At 38.8% G+C, this 23,826-nt stretch overlaps 1 protein-coding gene and 1 long non-coding RNA gene across 21 annotated transcripts in view; one reads left to right on the top strand and one right to left on the bottom strand.

Annotated features, from left to right (window-relative positions):
• NRXN3 (neurexin 3) overlaps window positions 1-23,826 on the top strand; it is a 1,270,300-nt gene that overhangs the window by 389,143 nt on the left and 857,331 nt on the right. For all 20 annotated transcript variants that reach the window (XM_087952028.1, XM_087952029.1, XM_087952026.1 and 17 more), the window contains 2 exons: window positions 571-1,009; window positions 2,847-3,230. In XM_087952028.1, the coding sequence (XP_087808154.1) occupies window positions 571-1,009; window positions 2,847-3,230 (823 nt within the window). The remainder of the gene's footprint in view (window positions 1-570; window positions 1,010-2,846; window positions 3,231-23,826) is intronic.
• Window positions 1-23,826, bottom strand: part of LOC148133440 (uncharacterized) — a 77,824-nt gene that overhangs the window by 5,683 nt on the left and 48,315 nt on the right. The window contains exons 2-3 of the long non-coding RNA XR_015746814.1: window positions 14,322-14,459; window positions 8,579-8,643 (exon numbers count right to left, since the gene is read on the bottom strand). This is a non-coding gene — a long non-coding RNA (uncharacterized LOC148133440). The remainder of the gene's footprint in view (window positions 1-8,578; window positions 8,644-14,321; window positions 14,460-23,826) is intronic.

The raw sequence follows: 23,826 nt of genomic DNA on the forward strand, positions 1-23,826 counted from the left end.
AAGATGTATTACCATGTTAATTGTTAAACCACGTGGCTCAAAAATGTCAATAAACTGTGACTACTAGACATATAAATTATTCTCAGTATCTTCAGAATTCAAATGTTGTTACCTGGAAATGTTTTTAGTATAGGGAAAGTCTGTGAACTTGTGATAGACATTCCATGATCTTTTCCCTCAACCAGCAGTAATAAATTAACTTAGTTTTGTTTATTTTCACAACATACACTTGGAATGTTATTCATACAAACTGGTATATTATTCGACCAAAGAAATTGATCATTATTCTGTATCTCAGGTTATTGCTAGCTTATTGTTATATCTGGTCATAATGAAAAGCAGGAGACGTTGTTTGCCAAATATATAATTGAACCACATTTAACAATATTAAATAAAATTAAAGAGTTTATGATAACCTTTTCTTAGAATTAACCCTGGTTTATAGCATTTAGTTTGAATATTAAATTCTAACCGAAGGTCAGTCATATGCCAAGATACATTTTAGGTGTATCTTTCTAAAATATGCATTGTTTATGATTGATGTGTAACTCTTTTCCTTCTCCCTGCTAGGTTGTTTATAAGAATAATGATATTCGTCTGGAGTTATCTCGTTTGGCAAGGATTGGTGACACAAAAATGAAAATCTACGGGGAGGTGAAATTTACATGTGAGAATGTAGCCACATTGGATCCAATCAATTTTGAAAATCCCGAGGCCTACATTAGCCTGCCTAAGTGGAACACCAAGCGAATGGGGTCTATCTCTTTTGACTTCCGCACTACAGAGCCCAATGGCCTTATTCTTTTCACTCATGGTAAACCCCAGGAGAGGAAGGATTCCAGAAGCCAGAAGAATACCAAAGTGGATTTCTTTGCAGTAGAACTCCTGGATGGAAATCTCTACCTTCTTCTTGATATGGGCTCTGGAACTGTTAAAGTAAAGGCAACTCAGAGGAAAGCCAACGATGGAGAATGGTATCATGTTGATATACAGAGAGATGGTAGATCAGGTATGCACCAAATCCTTGAGGTGTAAATATATCTGTTTCTCTAATACAGGAGTGTCAAATTCGTGGCCTAGGGGCCAGATGCGTCACATGCTGCCCCTGTCCAGTTTAGCGAAGGGGAAAAAAGTCCTGATACTCGTTACGCCACCGTGACTCTGCAAGTTTGACATCCCTGCTCTAATAGAAATTATTTTAAACTATGAAACAATAAAATCAGATGAATTGCTTGACAATGGCGATTGTCTGTGATTGTATATTGCAGGTTTAGCAAAGTTGATGGTTTTGAGCTGGAATACTGTAAAACCATCCCAAATGTTACAAATGAAAGTAAAGGTGTCCAGAGTAGAATTCAACTTGTGTTCTTAAACACTTTCCTTCACACAGTATTTGCGTAATTCTTGTCTTGTCTTTGTATCCATATGATTCCACACTGTGGTCTTTGTTCACTTTATTTGTGGCTAAGCTGTGGTTCAACAATCACTCTGAAGCTGATTTACAGCAGCAGGAACTAGCGTTTTCAGGAGCTCAGAGCTGGACCTTTTTCTTATTGCAAAGGAAGCTCTCCTCACTTGATCTTTCCTCTTTCCACTACTGACAGACAGAAGAAAGTAAAAATGGATGGATGGAGGGAGGAAGGGAGGGAGGAAGGGAGGGAGGAAGGGAGGGAGGGGGAGAGACAGTGAGTGAGAGAATGAGAGAGAATGAGAGAGAATGCTTCACAGGGTGCTGATGTAGTAAGCAGAGGTGGAGCACTAACTGACATAAAATCAGTTATATTCAGAGCCGTGGTGGTGCAGTGGTTAGAGTGCAGTACTGCAGGCTACTTCTGCTGGCTGCCTGCAATTTGGCAGATTAAATCTAATTAGGCTTAAGGTTTTTTCAGCCTTCCATCTTTCCAAGGTTGGTAAAATGAGGAGCCAGATTGTTAAGAGCAATATACTGTCTCTGTAAACCACTTAGAGAGGGCTGTAAAAGCACTGTGAAGCAGTATATAAGTCTAAGTGCTATTGTTATTGCTATATTATCCATACTTTTTAGAAGTCCAGTAGAGACTTTCTGCAACAAAAGCATGTGTTCTGCCCGTAAGCTGAAACCCATACCTTTCAGTATTTTATTTTAAAGAATTTGCCGGATGCACTTTAATCATTACATAGACATATTTCAATGGCTTAAATTTGTGGACCAAATGTTATTGCTACTCTGAAATTCAGTTAAATTGGTGGAACCTACCCAAAAGATGATGCAATAACAATGTACTGTTAGGCATACAGTAAAATTGGCTTGTCTTATGCTTCCATATTCTTCACCAATAATTCTGCATCAAACTGCCAGATTATTGCAGTACAGATATTCCTTGTTTAGTGATCACAATTGGGTCTGGCAACTTGGCTGCTAAGTAAAGTGGTTACTAAGTGAAACAGGGCCAGTTCATATGATCTTACTCCAGCTTTCCTTTGCTCTACAGACCTGCCAGGGTCACAAGTGTGAGAACTGATCATAAAGTTACTTTTTCATCACCATTGCCTACCTGCAATAGCTTTCAAAACCATGCATAAAAATAACCTTTGGAACTACTGATATCATCACAAGGCAATAGATGTGTTATACTGTATAGATTTTCTAGTTTTTCAAGACAGTGAAAATACAGTCTTGTCAGTTCTGCTTGGAGGCAGTAACATGTTTCAGGACAAATGTTCTCTGTCCTCTATTTAAAGAGGAGTCCTTGACCGTCTACACTAAATGTTTCACCCTTCATCAGAATTCAAGCTACACAGGAAAGTGATTTGTTTTATCTCTTGGACTCTTGCTTGACCTTCCTTTCTTCTTTCTTTCCTTCCAGGTACCATTTCAGTGAACAGCAGACGGACACCTTTCACTGCAAGTGGAGAGAGTGAGATCTTGGATCTGGAAGGAGACATGTACTTGGGAGGACTGCCTGAAAATCGGGCTGGCCTTGTCCTTCCTACTGAGCTGTGGACAGCTATGTTGAACTACGGTTATGTGGGCTGTATCCGAGACCTCTTCATTGATGGGCGGAGCAAGAACATCCGGCAGCTGGCAGAGCAGCAGAATGCAGCTGGTGTCAAATCTTCCTGCATTAGGGTCAACACCAAACAATGTGATAGTTATCCCTGTAAGAACAATGCTGTCTGCAAGGATGGCTGGAATCGCTTCATTTGCGACTGCACAGGCACTGGCTACTGGGGAAGAACATGTGAACGGGGTAAGTTCAGAATTCAGAAAAAGATTTTAGCCAGAGTTGAATGTTGTTTGGGTGGCATTTTAATTTCTTGATACTTTATGTTAGACCTGTGCGTTTTACAGCCTCTGGGTCACATCTGGCCTTTGGCTGTCCCTGTCCTTACTCTCTGATCACTGGGTCATCAGGGAAAGAGTTTTTAATCAAAAGGCTTCTTCTCTGAATCTAGCCATTTTGGGCATTCAATATCTTGAGGATTTCAGCCTTGGTTAATTCCAGTGAATTGACCTAAGCTGCAACTTGTGAATTAAAGAGCAGATTGAAATGCCATTACACTCCAACATTTTTTTCAGCACAATTCTTACATTAAAGTAAAAGCAATACATTAAATAACAATACAATAAAACAAAAACAAATGCACAAATGTATTTTGAGATCTAAACCTAAATTATGAATAGCAAAGATTCCATTCACTGTATCATCAAAATATGAAATAATGTCTGTTTTTTTATGTCTATGCAAATCTTTTAAAATGGGAGCTTTGCAATAAATGGGGGTATAACTAAGGCATCTCCTTTTGAAACAGGAAAGCTACAATTTCTTTTTCCAGGCCTGTTGCTTTGTAGTACCTCTCAGTTGCCTCTTTAACTGTATAATATGCAGAGCCATTTTCTTTGCTGAATGTATGGAGTTAGTTGATGTAACATCTACATCTGTTTTCCTTGAAATGGTCATGTTAATATAACCAGCATTATAGGTTATCTGCCAAATACTCAAAATGGACCATAGCCAATCCTGCTGATTTGGTGAAATTGAAATTACTAACAACTAAATTATTCTATTTGTGATACTGTTGCAATTTCTATTGCCACTGCTGTTTCAAACCAGCCCAACTCATTTTCCAGTTAGGTAATAGTGTTTCTAGGTAACAGTCAAGTTAATACCAGGTTCCTTTGAATCCAACACTGTATCACATTGCCCGATATGCAATGCTCACAATATGTGAATTAAGTGATCCACAATAAAATGGCAACCAACTGGCACAGAGTGAAGCTTATTGTTGAGTTGGCTCAACTTTTGTTCAATTCAGTGCTACATGAAGGATGAGGATATGATTCACCAATAACTACAGGTCATAATGGCAGCCTAGGAGAGTACTCATGTCTGAGTGGTAAGGGGAAGTACTCAAATTCTGATCTAACGTGGGATCATTAGCAATATCATGCTAAAGGCCTACTAAAGTCTTCCATCAGCCTGTATCCATTGAGAAAAAAGCATCACCGAAGGAGGTCTAATGAAAAAGCAAAATGATATTTTAGCATGGAAAATTGTGTCTGGAAGATGAAAAGGATGACATTCAATATAGAATAATGAGTGTGTTAGGTTTCCAAGTGATGAAATCCATTTAAAAAGAAAAGAGTAAAGTCCATTTTCCAAAACAATTTCTTTTATTTAGGAAAGCATCAAATTGGCAAAGTCTGTGGTAATTCTGGATCTGACACAACTTGGAATTACCCCATAATATCAGAAGTTAGAAACAACCCCCAAAAGTCATATTCTCCAATAGAAGTAATTCAATGTTGCTTGATGTCATAAATCTCCACCTCAAGGGGCCTGAACACGGTCAGCTCATTTTCCCACGGGAAGAAGAATCACCTAACCTAAGCAACTCTCCCTATCTCTACTCCTCCACCCTTAGTAATGTGGTAAGCCCGAAACCCTTCCCCCATGACCGCCAAAGAGAAAGTAAGAAAAAGAATATATATTAAGCTTAACTAAAATGGCTACACATATGTGTCAGCTTTGAAATTCAGCTGCCACATATATTTTTTTTAGAGAGTTAGAGGAGTTGAAAAGTTCAAGGTTATTCTGTGTGTCATATTAAGAATTTGCAGTTGCAGTTAATTGGTTCTCATGATTTATGAAGTGTAGAAGTGGGAGGAGAGAAAGGAGGAGAGAAGGTGGATTCTGTGTAACAAGCGAAAAAGCTTTCACTTGGGAAATTGCTTTTGAACATGTCAGATCTGTTCCTAATAAATCAATTGGAGAGATAACGTCTCTGGAGTGATTGATATCATGGATACTGTCTGGATGCTTGACATTAGGTCAATTTTCGGGCTTGATAGAGTGAATGAAAGGAGTTTGAATAAAGAGAGAAGGGATGAAAAAGGCATTAAAACTTGTTCATAGTTTGGTGAAGTTATTTGCATATTACATTTTTGGGGGGTTCTCATTTTAAAGATTCTGTTAATGTAGCTTGACGATAAAGTCGAACTAGCTCATCTGGCTGTGTTTACTGTCTGGTTTACCTTGCAACACTGACATCAATCTTGCAAGTCTGAAAGTACTTTTCTCTCTCTGTCCTCTTTATAGCACACAAAATTAGGAAGGTGGCTTCTGAGATATTTGCCCTGCCCATATTCTTACTGTGGGCTTAGCTGCTTTTTATCTGTTCCCTTGGCTGCATCTTTTTGCCTTTTCTCTCAAGGTCATTCCCACATACTATTTTAGCACCCATGTCCTGGATTATCCAAATTTATGAGTGGAGTAGAGAGTCAAATTATTTCCAGACCAACTCCTCTTAGGCAGAATTTAACTTCAGTCTGCTTCATTACATTCAGGTTTGTGAGAGGAACATTGCAGGACAAAGAAAATGACAGTTCTCTCTTCTCGGAGAGGCAGGTATAGGCAGGTATATATAGAACTATAATAAATGGATAAATTGTACATTTGTAAATAAAGTTGAATTAGTGGGTATCCCAGAGCAATCTAAAATTATTAAGTAGAAAGAAGAATAAACCGTAGGAACAAGACAAACAAACTAAAACTTTTTGCATTATAAATAAATATTTATTTTGAAGCCTATTTTATAATAAATATTTTTGAAGGGCATTGTTCAATCTCTTGTTTAATTCTAACTCTGACTCCTCCCCCAAAAACCCTCCCCCCCCCAACATATCGCTACATCTAAGTCTCTAAAGATTTGGCCCCTTACATCCCAGTTGACGTCATCCTGGTTAAGGTTTTCCACAGCAGCTCTTGGCTGGCCTGGCCTGACTAAAGGATCACCTTCAGGTAACTCTTAAAAAGCAGGGGTAAGAGTAGTGGTCCCCAACCTTTTTTGTACCAGGGACCAGTTTCAAGCAGAAACACTTTTTCAAGGACCGGGGGTGGGGGAGTCCGAGTTTGGTGGTTTGCTTGCAGACGTTTCATTACCTGACTAGGTAACATCTGATGTTGTTACCTAGTCGGGTAATAAAACGTCTGCCAGCAAACCACCAAGTTCAGGGAGCGCCAATGCCTCCTCATTGCAACCCTGAGCGACAGATATTCTCTTCTATTGGGACATTTAAAACGGAGGGTTTCAGCTGCAGATTCAGGAACTGCGCCGGGCTGAGGAGCGCCTTCAAAACTGAGCACTGGGCGGCGGCGGCCCATGGCTCTCGGCCCTGCCTTCCTCAGCCCCATCCCTCAGGTGTCTCCCTCCCTCCCTCCCTCAGGTGTCTGCCTCGTTCCTCTCTCAGTCGCTCTCTCGCTCCTCCACCAGCCCAGGAAGAAACTGCTTCAAAGAAGCCGGCAGCGTGGCTTTTCCCGTCGCCGCAGCTCCTCCAAAGCGCCCGTTCACCCCCACCCCGCCGCCCGCGCGCGGTTCAATCCAGTGCTCCGTTCTGCCTGCCTGCCTGCCTGCCTTCGTTTCTGGTTGTTTCGGAGAAGCTTCGGCTGATAAAAAGAGGCGAATAGTTATTATTCTCAGGCAGAACGGAGCACTGGATTGAACCACGGGCGGCACTGGATTGAACCACGGGCGGCTGGGTGGGGGTGAATGGGCGCTTCGGAGGAGCTGCGCTGACAGGAAAAGCCACGCTGCCGGCTTCTTTGAAGCAGTTTCTACCTGGGCTGGTGGAGGAGCGAGAGAGCGACTGAGAGAGGAACGAGGCGGGAGGAAACCGAAGCCACTGAGCCAGAGAGCAGGACAGGCTTTGGTTGCTTCCTCCCTCCCCTTCTTTCATTTGTGTCCTTGATCCCTGATCCCAGCAGCATTCACCGAAGGCGAAGAAAGCCGCCATTTTTTAATTTTTATTTTTCTTTGCGGCCCGGTACAAAGTGATCCACGGACCGGTACCGGTCCGTGGCCCGGTGGTTGGGGCCCCTAGGTAAGAGGACATCACTCTATGGCATCCCATGTTTACCAGACTGGCTTCTCTCCGGTGGTGATATGCTACCGATTCGGTCCGGTTTACCTGAACCGGTAGCAAAAATAGCTTGATGATCAGCTGAGAGGAGAAAGAAGAGAAAAGTGCAGGGTTGGCCTTCCCATCTGCCCCTGCATTTTTCTCTTGTTTATCCCCTCAGCTGATTGGTGCTGCAGGCGTCACCTGGTTTGTGGAAAGCTGTGTGCGCATGTTAGTTGCGTGTGCGCACGCGATCACCAAACCGATAGTGAAACAGGTAGGATCCCACTCCTGCTTGTCTCTTTCTGGTGCTGGTGCTGTCTGGTTAAGAAGACCAGAACAGAACCCCCTTTCCTTGCCTGTCATCCAAATGATACTGCCAAAGAATAGGCTCAAAGATGAGTTCATACCCTGGTTTGGTTTAATTCACTTTTGATCTTCCTCCAACAGACATTAAAACATCTTTTCTGATAATTTACCTTCCAGAGCTCTTTTTGGTTTGGCTGACAAAAGCTGATCAGGGACAATCTCATCCTGCCCTCTGGTCATCTTCCAGCTCTAACTCTCAAAAGTGGAGTTAGATAGAACTGCCAGTGAGGTTACTGGGAAAATTCCCAATTGTCCTTTAGAATTCATTACAGTTCCACTACTGAACATATTTTGTGTTGAAATAATTCCAAACCTCATTGACACCACTGTGGTACTTTTTTCTCCTTTCTGAGGAGGAATTGGAACCATGCAGGCAAACAAGTAGGACAGCACTTTCAGCCAAAATAGCATGTGCAAAATAATTTCTTTTAAAGCCTCTAGTTATGGCGTGACCTAAACATTTCCATTTGTTGTCTCTCTAGGTCATCCTATAATATGGCTTTTCTAGATCACTTGTCCATCTGTTGAGTCATCTGATATACTTCTAGACTAGTTAAGTAAACACATGACAGTATTACAATAATATCAATGTAACCATCAGTTGACCAATAGATAAATTTATTAAGACTTTAATAATTCATCAGAATAGGCAAAGAATCTGATTTTACCTTGAAGATTATCAACATTACTGGGACATAAATTTCTACCAGTTGCTATTTTGCTGCCACAGACTAACCATGGATCTCTTACACTTACAGTTTGTCAGCTAATTCTTTAGTTTATTTGGTGCAGTAGATTTGTACAACACATTTTAAATTAGTAGTAACTTACCCAGACTCTGTTGTGGGGTTGGAGATCTGTCTCTCTCCAGCTATACATAAGATTACATTTCCTGCCTAATGCCTAATAAAGAAGAAACACGGAATTGTAGTTCAGCAATATCTATGTTTCCATTCATGTTCTGGAAGGGATTCTTACTGTCCCCCCTTGCTTAACCTTGGCACCAACTTCATTATCTTCTTTACTGAATACTGCTTATAAAGGGCAATGCATCTGCTGTTGGTTATGTGATAGTAAACAGAGGTTTCTACTTTATTGTCTGCCAAGTACCTTTACTGCAGCATCTCTTAAAAGCTCTTTAATGAGAACACACATCTGCCAATTATGTACCCAATAAACTTAGAAGCTATAAAATTACAGGGCAATAAGATGTGCTACAAAATTATTTACTGCATGGAATGAATTTTATAGCTTTGTATCTTATGGCTAACAGAATGAACTCGTTTAATTGCTGCCTGTACCAACAAATGAATAAAGATTCTTTAGGAACATCCAAGTTACACATTTTGAGCATGCATCTCCAGACTAGAGATCATCTGGGAATTATTTTTTTAAATGAGAAATCCTTTCATAACTTAAAGAAGTTTATTATCAGTTCAAAGCCTAATGGTAATTGCAGAGTTCAGTGTATTTTATAGTATATTCTACCTACGCTGATTACCAACCCATTATGTCCTAAGATCAGGAGTAAAGATTCAAGTGATGGGGACATGAGGTCTATTCACAAGAAACACACGATTTCTTTTTCTTTTTTGGCCAATTCTTCTTTATTATTAACCCTCCTGGCTTCTGCCAGAGGGTTAAAAGATCATTTTAATTTTTTAAAAAAATATAGTCTGGTATCTTGTCTTGATTGTTTATATTTGATCATAGTTATATGAAGGTAAGCAGAGTGCAGTAGATCCTGGAGAGCACCGGGCCATTGGGGCATTAATGCCATTCTGCAAGGCTTGTATATCTTGAGGAACAGTGCAAGGCAGCCTTTTTGAGTGGCAGGGTTAAAGTTGAGGCCTGGGCCTCTAGTTGAAATCCAGCCTCAGGACTGTCGCCAAGTGCTACTGTTTCAGTGTGACCTAAATATGGGGTGGGGGAGGGGGAGGAAATAGAGAATTGCAAGATTCAATCTGGGTCAGTCTCCCGAACTTTTGGACTTTTGGAAAACTAAACCTCTGGTTCCAGTAACCAACTCAGTTTGGATCTTGCATATTTACCTTCATTTGGGAAATAAGAATTGTTTCTTTTTTGTTGTGTGGTGTGGAGATGACACATCAAGTTAGGCATTTTCTGACTTTTTGGCACTTTTATCCCAAAAGCTTCTCCATTACTGCAATAAAATAAGTGAGGTTTATAAGAGAGACAACTAAATATGAGATATTAGTTTTCATATAATAACCGAGATTCTTTAAGTCTTCTGAACGGTAGAAACCCCTTGATGCACTGTATTTCACTGCCATCATCTAAGAATATACCCAACAATTATTTTTGACAGTCTGCTGCATGGATACCATATTAAATTCCTAGTTACATCTCTTTGAAATCTGTTTTCCAAGCCTGAGCTGTTGGTACATAACTGAAGAGAATGAAGCAAATTTACTTTTCAACTGTTATTGAGAGTAGTTCTGGGCAGTTTCCACACAAAAGATTGATGCCTTCTATATTTAAAATATATCATGATGCTTTGAGGTATGACCAATCCTTTAACAGAATATCTGTGCAGCTTACTAATTATAACGTCTACGTGAATAACAATTGCATAGTAGGGTTGATTCTATTATTTCAACATCATTGCAGAGCATTTAATTGTTTTGACAATTTCCAACAATAACTTTCCTTTTGATTTTGGAAAATCTTGAAAGCATTTGAGTCAGCAGCACTACTCTATGTCCCTCTACAAAATACTGTAATACATAATTCACCTGTACAGTTTATCCAATGTTTTCTTTTCTTAACATAATTTTTATCTCATACAGTAGTTTGGTGTTTAACAATGATATACACTGAATCTCCTTATTTGACATGAAAACTGAGATACTGGTTATATGTAAATAGATGAAAAATCCTTGGAAATAACTAGATAGCTTAAAGCTATAAAAATCCCAAATCCTTTTTACTTTTCTATTCCAGGGATGCAAGGGGGAAAGATGTGTGGTAGTGAATGTAGATGATTGGTAAACAGAGTGATTTCCACCGCCCCCTACTCCCACCCCTTGGCTTCTAAATAGTGGCTAGTTAGACATCCTATTTCAGTATGCAATGTTGTTACAAGCTGTTTTGAATTCTACCTTCATAAAATTTGAGGGAAAGATAATGGAAACTCTAAAAAGATGGCTTAAAGTTTGAAACGTATTATAAAGACAAACTGAAGCAATTGGGCATTAAATATAGAAAAATGCCCTTTGAATTTGTTTAAGAATTTTCAATAGGAGGACCCTTATTTATTTATTTATTTATTTAAATAATTTATATGGCTGCCCATGTCACAGAAGTGACTCTGAGTGGCAGATAAAATTGGAAAAAAAAACACCTTCAACAATTATAAACAATAACACATAATGCCCAAGACAAACAATACGTTTCAGACCTAACATCCCATCTATAACAGAACTTGTTTAACCTGGCCCAAATTCCTTGGAAAGCAGCCAGAACTTCAGAGTGTTACAAAAAGCTAATAGGGTCTGGGCCATCTGCATCTCCAGAGGGATGCTGTTCCAGAAGGCAGGCACTGCCCCAGAGAAAGCATGACTCCTGTGTCCAACCAGATGACATTGTTTGTTGGAAGGGACCCAAAACATGCCCTCTCTGCTAGATATGGTGAGGTGAGCCAAAACAATGGGAGAAAAGCAGTTCCACAAATAGGTTTGCCATGAAGGGTTTTATTAGTGACAAACAGCACCTTCAATTGCACCTGGAAGCCTACTGGAGAGCCAGAATTCCTTTAACTAGGAAAGAACAAAAGGCTGAGTCTAAAGTACATTAACATTTATTTTATCATTGAGATTGTCTGGGCTATGAATGTAAGAGAACAAACTTTAGGCATTTGTGAAATCTTCCTTGTGTGTTGTTTTACAGGGCTTATTGGGAACTCAGTTAATGTAACATTTTAAATTTTAAAATAGATGGTATTGGCAGCGAATGACCATAGCATGAAATCCATGAAGCACACAACGTGATGCAGAAATGGTACCTTCTTCTCTATGCCATATAACTAGCAGAAAATCTGTAATGCCCTTCGCTTTCTCATTGGCTGAAGAAATGCAAATTCACATGACTGTGAGGCTTAAGTAACATATGAGAAACACTAGCTCCTCACTTGTTTTAAAGCATGATTAAAGAAACATCATCTATTACATTGGTCTACAAGGAGAAATCCTCGGAAATGAAAGTAGCTTAATTTTACCAGAATTGGTCACTTATTATTTAGCATATGGCACATGTTAGCCAGGGATCACCGAGAAGGCTTGCTGTCTCTGTGAAAGGAATTTTTTCAGGCAGTGTTATCTTTACCCACGGGATGCCTGAATGCTGGTAGGTAGTCGGGGGAACTCCTTTCTTGTCCCTCCACAATTTATTCACTCACGGGAATTGAGCCGCTGAGCTGCCGACCTCAGCAGTGCACAGGCTCAGCCTCTTACCAACAGGAGCCACCATGGCCCCTATTGGGTCAGTAATAAAGGGAAATGGAAAATGTTACATGGAAAACAAATAAATGAATGGAAAATTATGTTATTGATATCAATAAGAAGATAAATTTATAATGATTGGTGAGGCACCATTCTCATTGATATATCACATTTTGCTGAACCTGTATTCTGAAAGCCTGTTTCCCAGAAATTAAGTTCTGAGTATTAATTGGCTCCAATTTTCAAGAAGCAGGTTCAGCAAAATGTGATATAGCAATGAGAATGGTGCCACACCAATCATTATAAATTTATCTTTTTATTGATACCAATAACATAATTTTCCATTCATTTATCTTGAAAACTTTAGCCAACAGCACTTTTATCACCTGTTTTCTAATTCATCAAATCAAAATATGTAAAATTAACACATTAACACATTTTATCTTGGGAGATCGATAATTCCATTCATTTATTTGTTTTTCATGTAACATGCTTTTTGCCTGAAAAACTTTTTGCCTGAAAAACTGACAAGCTCTAACATCAGATTAAACAACAAGGTTCCATCTTTATTTGGTATCTAAACTGCTTTTTTTGCTTTTCTCTTGTAAAATGCAGTAGGATCATCCCTGGGGAGATTCCTGCAGTAATCGGCAAGTATGGATAGATTCCATTTCCCTTGGTATCTTTTCTCCATGCCTTTGATATCCTGGTGGAATCTCTCCCCATGTTCATCACTCACTGCCCCCCAGTTCCAAGGGAAATAGTCTAAATGCGAGTGTAAGAAGTGAATTTTCAGCTACATGTTTGCACCAAGTGCTTTATAGTACCTAAGCAAATTTTCCGCATGATTTTCATAGTCATCTGCCTTGTTGTTCTCAAAGTGAAGATAATTTGGTACCATTTTCATTGTTCTACCGTACTTTGTCAAGAAGATGTGAGGCTTTATGATCACCTCCCTCCCTTGTAGACAAATATACTTGCCTATGTATAAATCTTTATTGTGAAATATCTTGAAAACTTTAGCCAACAGCACCTTTATCACCTGTTTTCTAGTTCATCAAATCAAAATATGTAAAATTAACACATTTTATCTTGGGAGATCGATAATTTCCCAAAATTTGTAGACCGGTGTTTATGGGTATTTATATAGCTGAAATTTAAGCTATCTGTCATAGGAGATACTATTAATACGCATTAGAAATAAACCTAAGTATATTTGATTTCCTTAGTTTCTAAATAAATTGCATAGATTAGTGGGTAATTGTTTGTAATAATTGTTTTTCATTTCCTTCAAATACCAGTGATTAGTAACTCCTGGATTGGGCTGTTATTCTTATTTCCAACATAGGAACATCTTGCTACTCATTTCAGAGTCTGCAAAGGATGTATTTTCATCACAAGTGTCCCAGCATATCGTTTTCTCATCATTTTCTATCAGCTAAACCAGCAGACCACAAGAAACATTTCTGCCTAAGCTTAATGGAGAGCTGAAAAGGCAAGCAGAAAGGTCATTAAATCTGATAATTCAGTTGCCCTTTCAGAATTGAGAAACCCAAACCCAAACTCATAAGGCTGCCTGTCAAAATCAAAACCACCACTATTACCAACAACAACAAAAACAACCATCCAGGAGTTTGGCATAGCTAGTACTTGTCTGCTTTACTCATAATCTATTAGATGACCTTGCCTCATAAAAAACTCCTGTCATATACTCATATATAAGTACACATAGCATCTCTTTTCAAAGCCCCAGTTGTAAATTCTCTGAAAGAAAAGCTCTGATGTTATTTGCCAATCCATAATAAACTAGGAAAAAAATTCTCCCATGCTGAAAAATAAAAATGGGCAAACTATGAAAAAATGCATTTTACACTGAAAAATAGCATGTGTATGTGAGAAACAAAGATGTGTTTAAATTCATGCAACAAAGAGAAGATATAAAAAGCTATAAATCCAATAACAAATGGCAACATTTTTATAAATAGTTGCGTTTTAACAGGGCCTGTTGCTACCCTTTATGGATATAAATGTGAAAGTCATTTAAGTATGTTAACAATAAACTTATCAATGAAAAGAATAGATGCTAACAGTGCATATTGCAAATATGAGCATACCTTCTGTTGAATATACACTTTAAAATAAATCCAGATTTGCTTCTGCCAATGATATGAGGTCATCTTGAATGTTGAACATCTCTTCTGGTCTACTGGGTTTTTAAAATAAGTTTTCTGGAACTCAGCAAAGTCAGCAAACTGTATTCAGGAAAGGATGACAATAAACTTTAATCTGGTTTCCACAAGGATATTACCTGCCAATCTTGCCAGCTAGTGAGACCATGGTGGATGTTTGTGTGTGCATACGTAGAGAGAAGATACACACAAAAGAGAATATATATACACACATACATATATACATATTGTATATACATACAATTACACATACACACACACACACACAAACACACACAAACACATTGCACGGGAAAGGTAAGGAATGGTAAATGAATTAAGGATATTGTAAGAGAATTTACTGAAGCTTATAACAAAGACGTATTTTTAAACAACACGAACGTAGAATAAGTGGATATTCAAGTATCTGGAAAAGAGAAGTTACCTCTATAGTTTTAATTCTCTGTAAGAATTCAGTTAGTGTATTCACTCTTAAACATTAAAAGTTGAGAATGCTTACTTGGTTTCCAAAATTGCATATGCTAATGTTTTATTTCTTGTCATTAAATCTGATTAAACTTGATGTGAATTTTGCTCCCCTGGCCATGTTCTGCTGGGAAGGATGTGACCATAACATAGAGATTTCACTTGGCCTTGGATTAGCCCTTCCTGTTTTTACTGTTTCTACTGCTCTACTGTTTTCGCCCAACTAATGGCTGTCAATCTCACTTAGATGATAGAATTTCAAGAATCAAATTTTAGTTGCTCTTGTCCAGAGCACAACAGTTCTTGACTTTCCCCTTTCTCTTGCTACTGGCACTGATGCAATAAAATGCCTTAATAGTATTATGGCTGGGATGTAGTAGATTGATTAGTCATACAGAAGTTATTTCCAAGATTTCAAATTACCATATTGACTTTGGAAATTTTATTTATGAAATGAGTTTATTTCATTTTAGTACTTTATCTTAATCCAGTCCAGTCTGACTAGGAAGAGACAATGGGCCCAAAACTTCACAATTCTTGGGTGAAAGTAGAATGATTTCACATTGAACCTCTACGTTAATTGACGTTCTTTTCTCTTGCTTCCTATATGCTCCCTCTTTCAAACCAGTGGTCCTCTCTGTCTTAAATGTGGACTTTGCTGTCTTCAAAACTGTCTTTTAACCCAGGTGGACTGCTGAATCTTGTCCTGATGGGTTTGTTCTCCTATATTGTGCCATGCATTTATGAATTGGTTGTTTTGTTTCCCTAATGTACAGATCTACATATGGCTCACTGCATTGTACTATATATACCAGTGATAGTGAACCTTTTTGTTGTGATGTGCTGAAAGCGCATGTGTGCCGGTACCCACAATGCAATGTGACCCGCCCCTCCTAAGCATGCACGTGCAACATCCCTCCTTACCTGCATTGCATATGTGTGCGCCTCTCAGCTGATTTTTGGCCTGTTTGAGGCCTTTTTCGCCCTCCTGGAGGCTTGAGGGAAGCCTCTGCAGCCTCAGGAGCCCGAAAAACAGGCCTTCTGGAAATCCGGAAATGCCCATTTTCAGGCTCTGGAGAGCCTCTGGAGCTGAGGGGAGGCCATTTTCACCCTCCTGGGGGCTCAAGGGAAGCCTCTGCAGCCTTTGGAGGCTGAAAAACAGGCCCATTTTGGCACTTCTGGGCTTGTTTTTTTCTGACCTCCAAAAGCTGCAGAGGCTTCCCTTGAGCCCCCAGGAGGGTGAAAACGGCCTCCCCCAGGCTCCAGAGGCTCTCCGGAGGCTGAAAATGGGCATTTCCAGTATTTCTGGAAGGCCCATTTTTCAGCCTCCCAAGGCTGTAGAGGCTTCCCTTGAGCCTCCAAGGAGGGTGAAAATGACCTCAAATGGGCCAAAAATCAGCTGGGAGGTGCGCACATGCACAGTGTAGGTAAGTTTGGCTGGGGCTCGCATGCCTGCACAAATGGCTCTGCATGCCACCTGTGCCATAGGTTCGCCATCACGAATATATACCATATTGCTCAGTTTGTGCCCGGGTGTTTTATCCTTGGGGTGGACAAGCTTCTGCCTTAGTGTATTCTTGGGTTTGAAGTGTGCACATATGTTGTGTTGACTGAAGATCTTCCTGAGCTTTTCTGATATTTCTGCAATGTATGGAATGACAGTGTTGCTTTGTTTATAGTTTTCTTCATTGTCTGTTATGGAAGAGCTCCTGTAGGATCTTTTTTGAGATTTGATGAAGACCCACTTGGGATAGTCACATGTTCTGAAGGCTTCTTTGATGTGTTTTCATTCTTTTTCTTTCCCATCTTTGCTGGTAGACAAGCCTTCAGCTCGGTGGTGTAGGGTTCTGATGACTCCCATTTTGTGCTTTAGTGGGTGGTGAGAATCAAAATATAAATATTGATCTGTGTGTGGAGGTATTCTGTAAGCGTAAATGTTAAGGCTTCTGTCTTCCTTAATGTGTACTGCACTGTCCAGGAAGGCTAGACTATTTTCCTTAAATCTTCCCGTGTGAATTTGATGTTTCTATTCACGGAGTTGATATGTTTGGTGAATGCTTCCAATTTCTTTGTTTGGATCTTTACCAAGGTATCGTCCACATACCTATACAAATGAGTGGGTGGAATTCCTGTGAAGGAGTCTAGGTCTTTGGTTTCTACCTCTTCCATGTAGAGATTGGCCACAATGGGGGACACAGATGAACCCATGGCACAGCCATGTTTTTCTCTGTAGAAACCTTCATTATATTTAAAATAGGTAGTGGTCAGGCACAGTCATGGCAGTGAAGAAATGACTGCTAAAGACAGCACCGTGGTGAATCTCTGTCTTACCACTACCTAAAGACCAGCTGTAGGAGTATAAATCCTTCCATTCCTCATCATTGCAGTCAGATCTGAAGAAGCTTTTTGGATGAGAAGCGAAACGTCTTCAAAGAAAAAGAAAAAAACCAGAAAGTCCAGTTATCTCTTGAAAATGCACCTTTGGGATGATCAAATTAGGAATCAGAGTTATCTCACTAAATTCATTTATTTGTACTTGCAGTGCTTTTTGAACTATTTTCCAGTAATAGCAGGCTTTTAAGAAATTATTGCCAGTGCCTTTTACTGTGCATCCAAATCAAAAGAGGCTTTTGATCTTAAATAGATGGAGACATGGATAACTAAGCAGGATGTAAATAAAATTATATTTTATTGTTTGATTGATTTTTATCCTGCTTTTCTGTTTCTCTGAAGTCTAACTAAAGTTTTAGTTTTAAATAAGAAGAGGAAAAATAGAGGAATCTGGATAAAATAGGCCTGACAATAATTTACCCAACCACTACTTGTTTTGCTGCAGATAATTACACATAATGTACGCAACATAATTATATATATAATGCATTTCCCATTGTGTTATTATAACTATTATAAATTTAATAGCAATTTTGAAAAAGATTTGAATACATGCGCCGTCAGGATCTGGACCTCTGACTTAGTATTATATGTATAATTGAATATAAAATAAAAGAATTATAAATATAAATTGAAATAATGCATTATCAAAAGAGAAATGTAAAAAAGAAATACTGGGATGAAATCTTTCATTAATACAAAGGTCACCATTGTGAGATGAGGCAAAATACCTGACAGTGGTAATGTGAAAAATAAAGAAGAAAGATTGTAAGACTTTGCTTCTAGTTCTACATCTTTTGAATCCTTACTGACCAGTCTGTTTTCTCAGTTAACATAATATCCGGGTTAACAATGATTTTCCCAGAATCCCAGCAGAGATATGTACGTTGTAACCAGGGGTGGGTTTCTACCGGTTCTGTCCACCTCTGTAGAACAGGTAGCTCTGAAGAGCAGCAGACATAGAACCGGTTCTATGTCTGCCAGTGTTTTTGTCCACTCGCCCACCTGGGCTCTTACCTGATTTTTATTTCCTGATTTTTCAACTTCAGCTGCCGAATGAGGCACAGCTGCAGTTAAAAAAACAAGAAAAGAGGGCTGTTTCAAAGGCTGCTTCTCGGCAGCAGAGTGCTAATGACAATTAACAGGCGCGCGGCTCACAGCGGGCAGGGAAGCTTGTAAATCCCGAACCAGTAGTTAACCCTGTTGTATCCCACCCCTGGTTGTAGCTAATGTTCAGATGTATCTCTGGCCAGATATTAGATTTTTATATTGAACTGGAAGATTTATTTCATTTATATTTATTTTAGTTATTTGAATGTATTAACTGCTCATCTGTAATTTAACAAATATCAGAATTTTAAATATAGATTTTGTAACTGAATTAAAATGTAATCTTAACTTAGATCGTATCCAGTAGTGTTAAAGTGACACATTCGAATCACCGTGTAGTAGTAATAGCAATAGCACTTAGATTTATATACTGTTTTATAGTGCTTTACAGCCCTCTCTAAGCACTTTACAGAATCAGCATATTGCCCTCAACAAACTGGGTCCTCATTTTACCAACCTCGGAAAGATGGAAGGCTGAGTCAACCTTGAACCTGTCAGGATCAAACTGCTGGCAGTGAGCAGTGAGTTAGCCTGCAATACTGCATTTTAATCACTGTACCACCAAGGCTCCTGGCAAACAAAATAATTGAATTACGCATATGTAATATATAATCTGCATATTGCACAGACCAAATCAGTAGTACATTATTCAAAATCAAGAGCCAGTATAGCATAGAAGTTTAGGTGTTGGATTCGAATGTGGGAATGCTCAATGCAAGTTCAATCTGAGGCATGGAAATTCATGCAATGTTTTTGAATTGTCTATTCTCTATTTAGTTCAACCAACTTCATCGATTTCTTGCTGTAGGATAGTGGTGGCTAACCTTTTTGGGCTCCAGTGCCGAAATTTGTGCGCGTGCTTACACACGCACGCTCACGTGCCAGCACCCAGAAGACAATGCGTGTGAGCCCCCACTCCTCCTGTGCATGCATATGTGATTTCCCCCCCTTACCTGCACTGTGCACCTCCTAGCTGATTTTTGGCCTGTTTGAGGCCTTTTTCGGCCTCCCAGAGGCTCGAGGGAAGCCTCTGCAGCCTTTGGAGGCCGAAAAATGGGACAGTTTCATCATTTCCAGTATTTCTGGAAATACAGGAAGTGACAATGGGCCTGTTTTTTGGCCTCCAAAGGCTGCAGAGGATTCCCTCAAGCCTCTGGGAGGCCGAAAAAGGCCTCAAACGGGCCAAAAATCAGCTGGGAGGCAAACACATGTGCAGTGCAGGTAAGTTTGGCTGGGGCTTGCGTGCCCGCACAAATAGCTCTTTGTGTCACCTGTGGCACGCCTGCCATAGGTTTGCCATCGCAGCTTTAGGATAAAAAGTGAGGGAAGTTCTGCACATATTGTAAGTCCTCTTGAGCTCTTGAAGAAAAGAAAGGATGATAGGTCAAATTTATTTTCTTGAAGAAAAGAAAGGATATAGGTCAAATTAATAAAGAAATAATAGAATGCCTTAGGATGTTGTAAGAACCAGGCTGTTCTTGCCTAGCAGAATCAGATTAAGTCCATCTTGTTTCTCTCAGCCTTTGGGAAGCCAAAATGTAGGATATAAAAGTATTCATTTTCAAAAATTGTTATTCCATGGCATACACTGCCTCTGAACTTATCTAACACAGTACATTAACAGACACATGAAAATGTTCATTTCAATAAGTCACTAATTTCATATTTTTGACAAGCTTATTCTTTTGCACATGAAGATTAAAACACTCAGAATATGAAGTTCCTTGCAGGTTTCAAGAGGAATAAAACAAAGAAGTCAATATAATTTTGATTAAAAAAAGTTCCCAATGTTTATTTGCGGTGTCATTTTATTATCCACTCTTAAGTGAGTATTATTATCTATCTTAAGTGAGTAAAATGAGGAAAGAAAAGAAAACAAAGTAAAGGGGAAATATTGGGCAATAGAAAATATTATTATAAAATATTATAAATGTGTTCTTTACATATTCAAGAGGTTTTGCAGTTCCTAAACATAAACCCCTGACTAAAAATGGCCTGACTAAGATAATAATGGATCATTGAAAATATTATTATTTCACAAAATTGTGTGAAACTTATAAGAGGATGTGAATTTGTATTGACTTTACAGAGCATGTAGTGGCAATGCTAATGCACCCAGAGAGGAAAAAATTAGAACATTGTTGTTAGAAAAATAATTGGTCTTGCTTTGCAAATAAGATTGGTGCCATAGAATTCCATGGTTTTCATAAATATGTACCATATATGTCTCTCCTTCCCTATGAAATTTGATTATCAATCTAAGTAGCAGTCTTCTGTTAAGAAACCAGCTTTCAGAAAAACAAAAAACAAAAAGAACAAAATTATTTCACTGTAGTTTATAACAATGCTTCCCAATTTTAAGTTATATACAATGCTTCCCTCACTTTAAGTTATATGGACTTCAAAGTCCCAGAATTCCCCAGTCAGATGCTGAATGTTTACATATATTATTTATTTATCTATTTTATTTGTCAATAGCTTACAAGATAATAAACATAAGTATAAATACCAGAAATAGGTACGAATAATTGGGGATAATAGGACAGGGACGATAGGCACGATTGCGCACTTATGCACTCCCCTTAAACTTTATATCTTAAAGTTGCTGAAGTTTAGAAACACTGATTTAGACTAGCACTTGTCAAACCTTTTGTCTTGGCGGGAATCAAGAAATGACATTCTTGTAGAACTCTGAATCTAATCAAGGCTCATTGTGACTCCCTTTTGCTGCCACTCCTTGTTATATGCCTATTCTGAATGAGTGTGCTGGCTGGTGCACTCAGCCAGTCTAGGATATTTAAGAAAAAGAAAAAAGAAAAAAAAGCACTCTATTCCCACAAAAGATGTAAAAATCAGGTGGTACATATAGATTTATTCTTGAACGAAGAAGAATGGCTAGTTGGAAGAGCTGCAGGATTACTGTACACAGGCCAATGCAGCCTGGCTTACGAACCCTTGTAACCTAGAACAATGAAAAGGCAATGAGCCAGGAACCAATTCTTCTCTTGTTGTTTATGTTTAGGCAGCAATACTAATTGGTGAAAGGAGAAAGGCAAATGAAGGGACAGGAACCATCAACATTGTGGAAGTGATGCTCCAATAGGAAAGAAAACAGTGTTAAGCCTTTTTCTAATATGAAACTGAGCCTGCTGTGGTAACATGGTAGTACCTCATACACATTCTCCTCCTGCACCGCTTATGTAACTCCCCTTGTAACAAGTTTCAAGGAAGCAACCTAGTTCTATGAAACAGTTTTCTATATTTGGTCAGGAACAAATATTTTCAGACATCAAGTCATTCTGCTTATTTGTTTTAAAGAGGGGATAGTTTCTATTTACTGGATTGGAAAAAAATTCCCATGAATAAATGTAATAATTTTGCAACACTTGTTTTTCATGTCTTGTTTGCTCCAATTTCATGGAGTCCTGTGGCTCTGGAGTTATAGAGGCAGTCTAGTAGAAGGAGTACTTCAGAATGCAAGGCATTCAAGGGAAAAATGCCCACTAATTGCATTAAAAATCTAAAGATTCTGTTTTTCCCTTATAAAACATTGTGCCAGGGCTTTTTCTTTCTTTACGTGTCAGTTCTGTTGTATAGAAACATAGTTAAATTTATCTATTAGCTTGGCAGAATTACATGACACCAAGGAGGTGCATGACCCTAAACAGTTTTACCAACTGATCTTGGTTAAGACAATAAACTCAAATGCCATTTCTGTCTTTCAAAAATATGCCATTGAAAAATGATATCTGGGATTACAAGTGAAATTAATGAATATACAGTACAATCACTCTAGAAAAAAATAGATAATTCAGAAATAAAAGAAGCCTGGGCAGAGGGGCAGAAAACAAAATTCATACTGTACATATTGAGAGGAAGAGCTTCCTAGGGCCAGAATGCCAGTTATATTAATAATTATGTAATTATTCAGTTTGCTATGCTTTGGCCTAATCCATATTTCCTATCTGAGAGCCCATAGCAGCCATCAACCACATAATTTGGACCAGGATCCCAAAAATCAAATTGTTCCATGAACACATTTCTGATGTATTTATAGTCAATATTCTTTCCCTCTTTTCTAATTCACTTGAGGGTACTAGTTGAGACTTGAGGTGTTTTAGCATATTTGTTTCCTAGAAGTTCAAATCCATAGTGAGATATTTCTAGCTGTTGGAATACAATTTGATTTAAAATAACAATGAGTTGCCAGCTAACATGACTTTTCTCTTTGTAATTTAGTATGGATGCAGTTTCATCTGTTGTTTGCCTCAGGAATTTATGACTTTTTACTTACCTACGACTTATATTTACAGCATCATTTTCATCAGTATCAGAGAATTCTTATATAATCCGCTATCTAGGCATTAATCAAATGGAGATTTGCTCTATTGTCATTCAAAGAACTCTTTTATGGATTGTCTTGCCTAAAGTAGGGTAGGTGATATGTAGCCTTAAGCTTAGTTTTATTTCATCCTTGTGAACTAGCCTATTACTAGTCTGTGAGAAATATGAGGAGAAATATTAGAACAAAAGGGATGGGAGCAGGGTGGGATTCTACCAGTTCGCACCTATTTGCTAGAACCGGTTGTTAACATTCTAAGCAGTTCAGAGAACTGGTTGTTAGAAGAAATTACTGGCCTAATCCTGTAAGGAAGGCAGGAAGGAAACATTCTGGTGTTGCTTACAGAAACTGCCTCTCCGTTAACCCTTATTACATTCTTGGCAGGACTAGACTTCCTGTCTCAGGAACTTCTCTGGAGTTTTTTTCCCCTCCTTTGCTGGTACTTTGCTTGTGTGGAATGTCAAAGTTACAATGGCACTGAAAAAAAGTGACTTATGACCATTTTTCACACTTACGACTACTGCAGCATCCCCACAGTCATGAGAGGCCAGGCGAGGAGATGCGTGCCTCGATGTGAGTGATATTGAGTTGGCCATGCCCAACTACCAAGCCACGTCCACCCAGTCACATGACCACCAAGCCACACCCACCCACAGAACCGGTTGTTAAAAATTTTGAATCCCACCCCTGGATGGGAGGAAACAGAAATGGTCTGTTCCTATACATATTTGCTTTAGATCATGACTACTCCAGTATGTTGCCACAAATGGAGGAAGTGCAACTTCAAACAGAACAACTCCTTTCTCAGTGGGAGCTGCTTGAAAATCATTATTGGATTATTGGATCTGCTGGGCCCCTCAACGTTGATTTGGCAAATTGGAATAATATTCTTGATCGCTCTTGTCATTTGGACCTGAAAAGGTCCAACACCCCCACCCACCCCATTTTTGTTGCCATGTATTTTGAGAGCCAGGAATGTGTGCAGAGTAGTTTGGTTGCCAGCAGTTGTTAGTTTGTTTTAGTTCATGCACTGTTCAAATATCCACATTGATATTTGAACATAGTTCTTTTTAACATTTATATTTTATTGTGTTTTATTAATGTAGATGAAATGTTAATATA

Source organism: Notechis scutatus, chromosome 1 (assembly GCF_049901735.1).
Source record: "Notechis scutatus isolate UNSWTSFEM ecotype Mainland chromosome 1, rNotScu1.2, whole genome shotgun sequence".
Classification (NCBI taxonomy): domain Eukaryota; kingdom Metazoa; phylum Chordata; class Lepidosauria; order Squamata; family Elapidae; genus Notechis; species Notechis scutatus.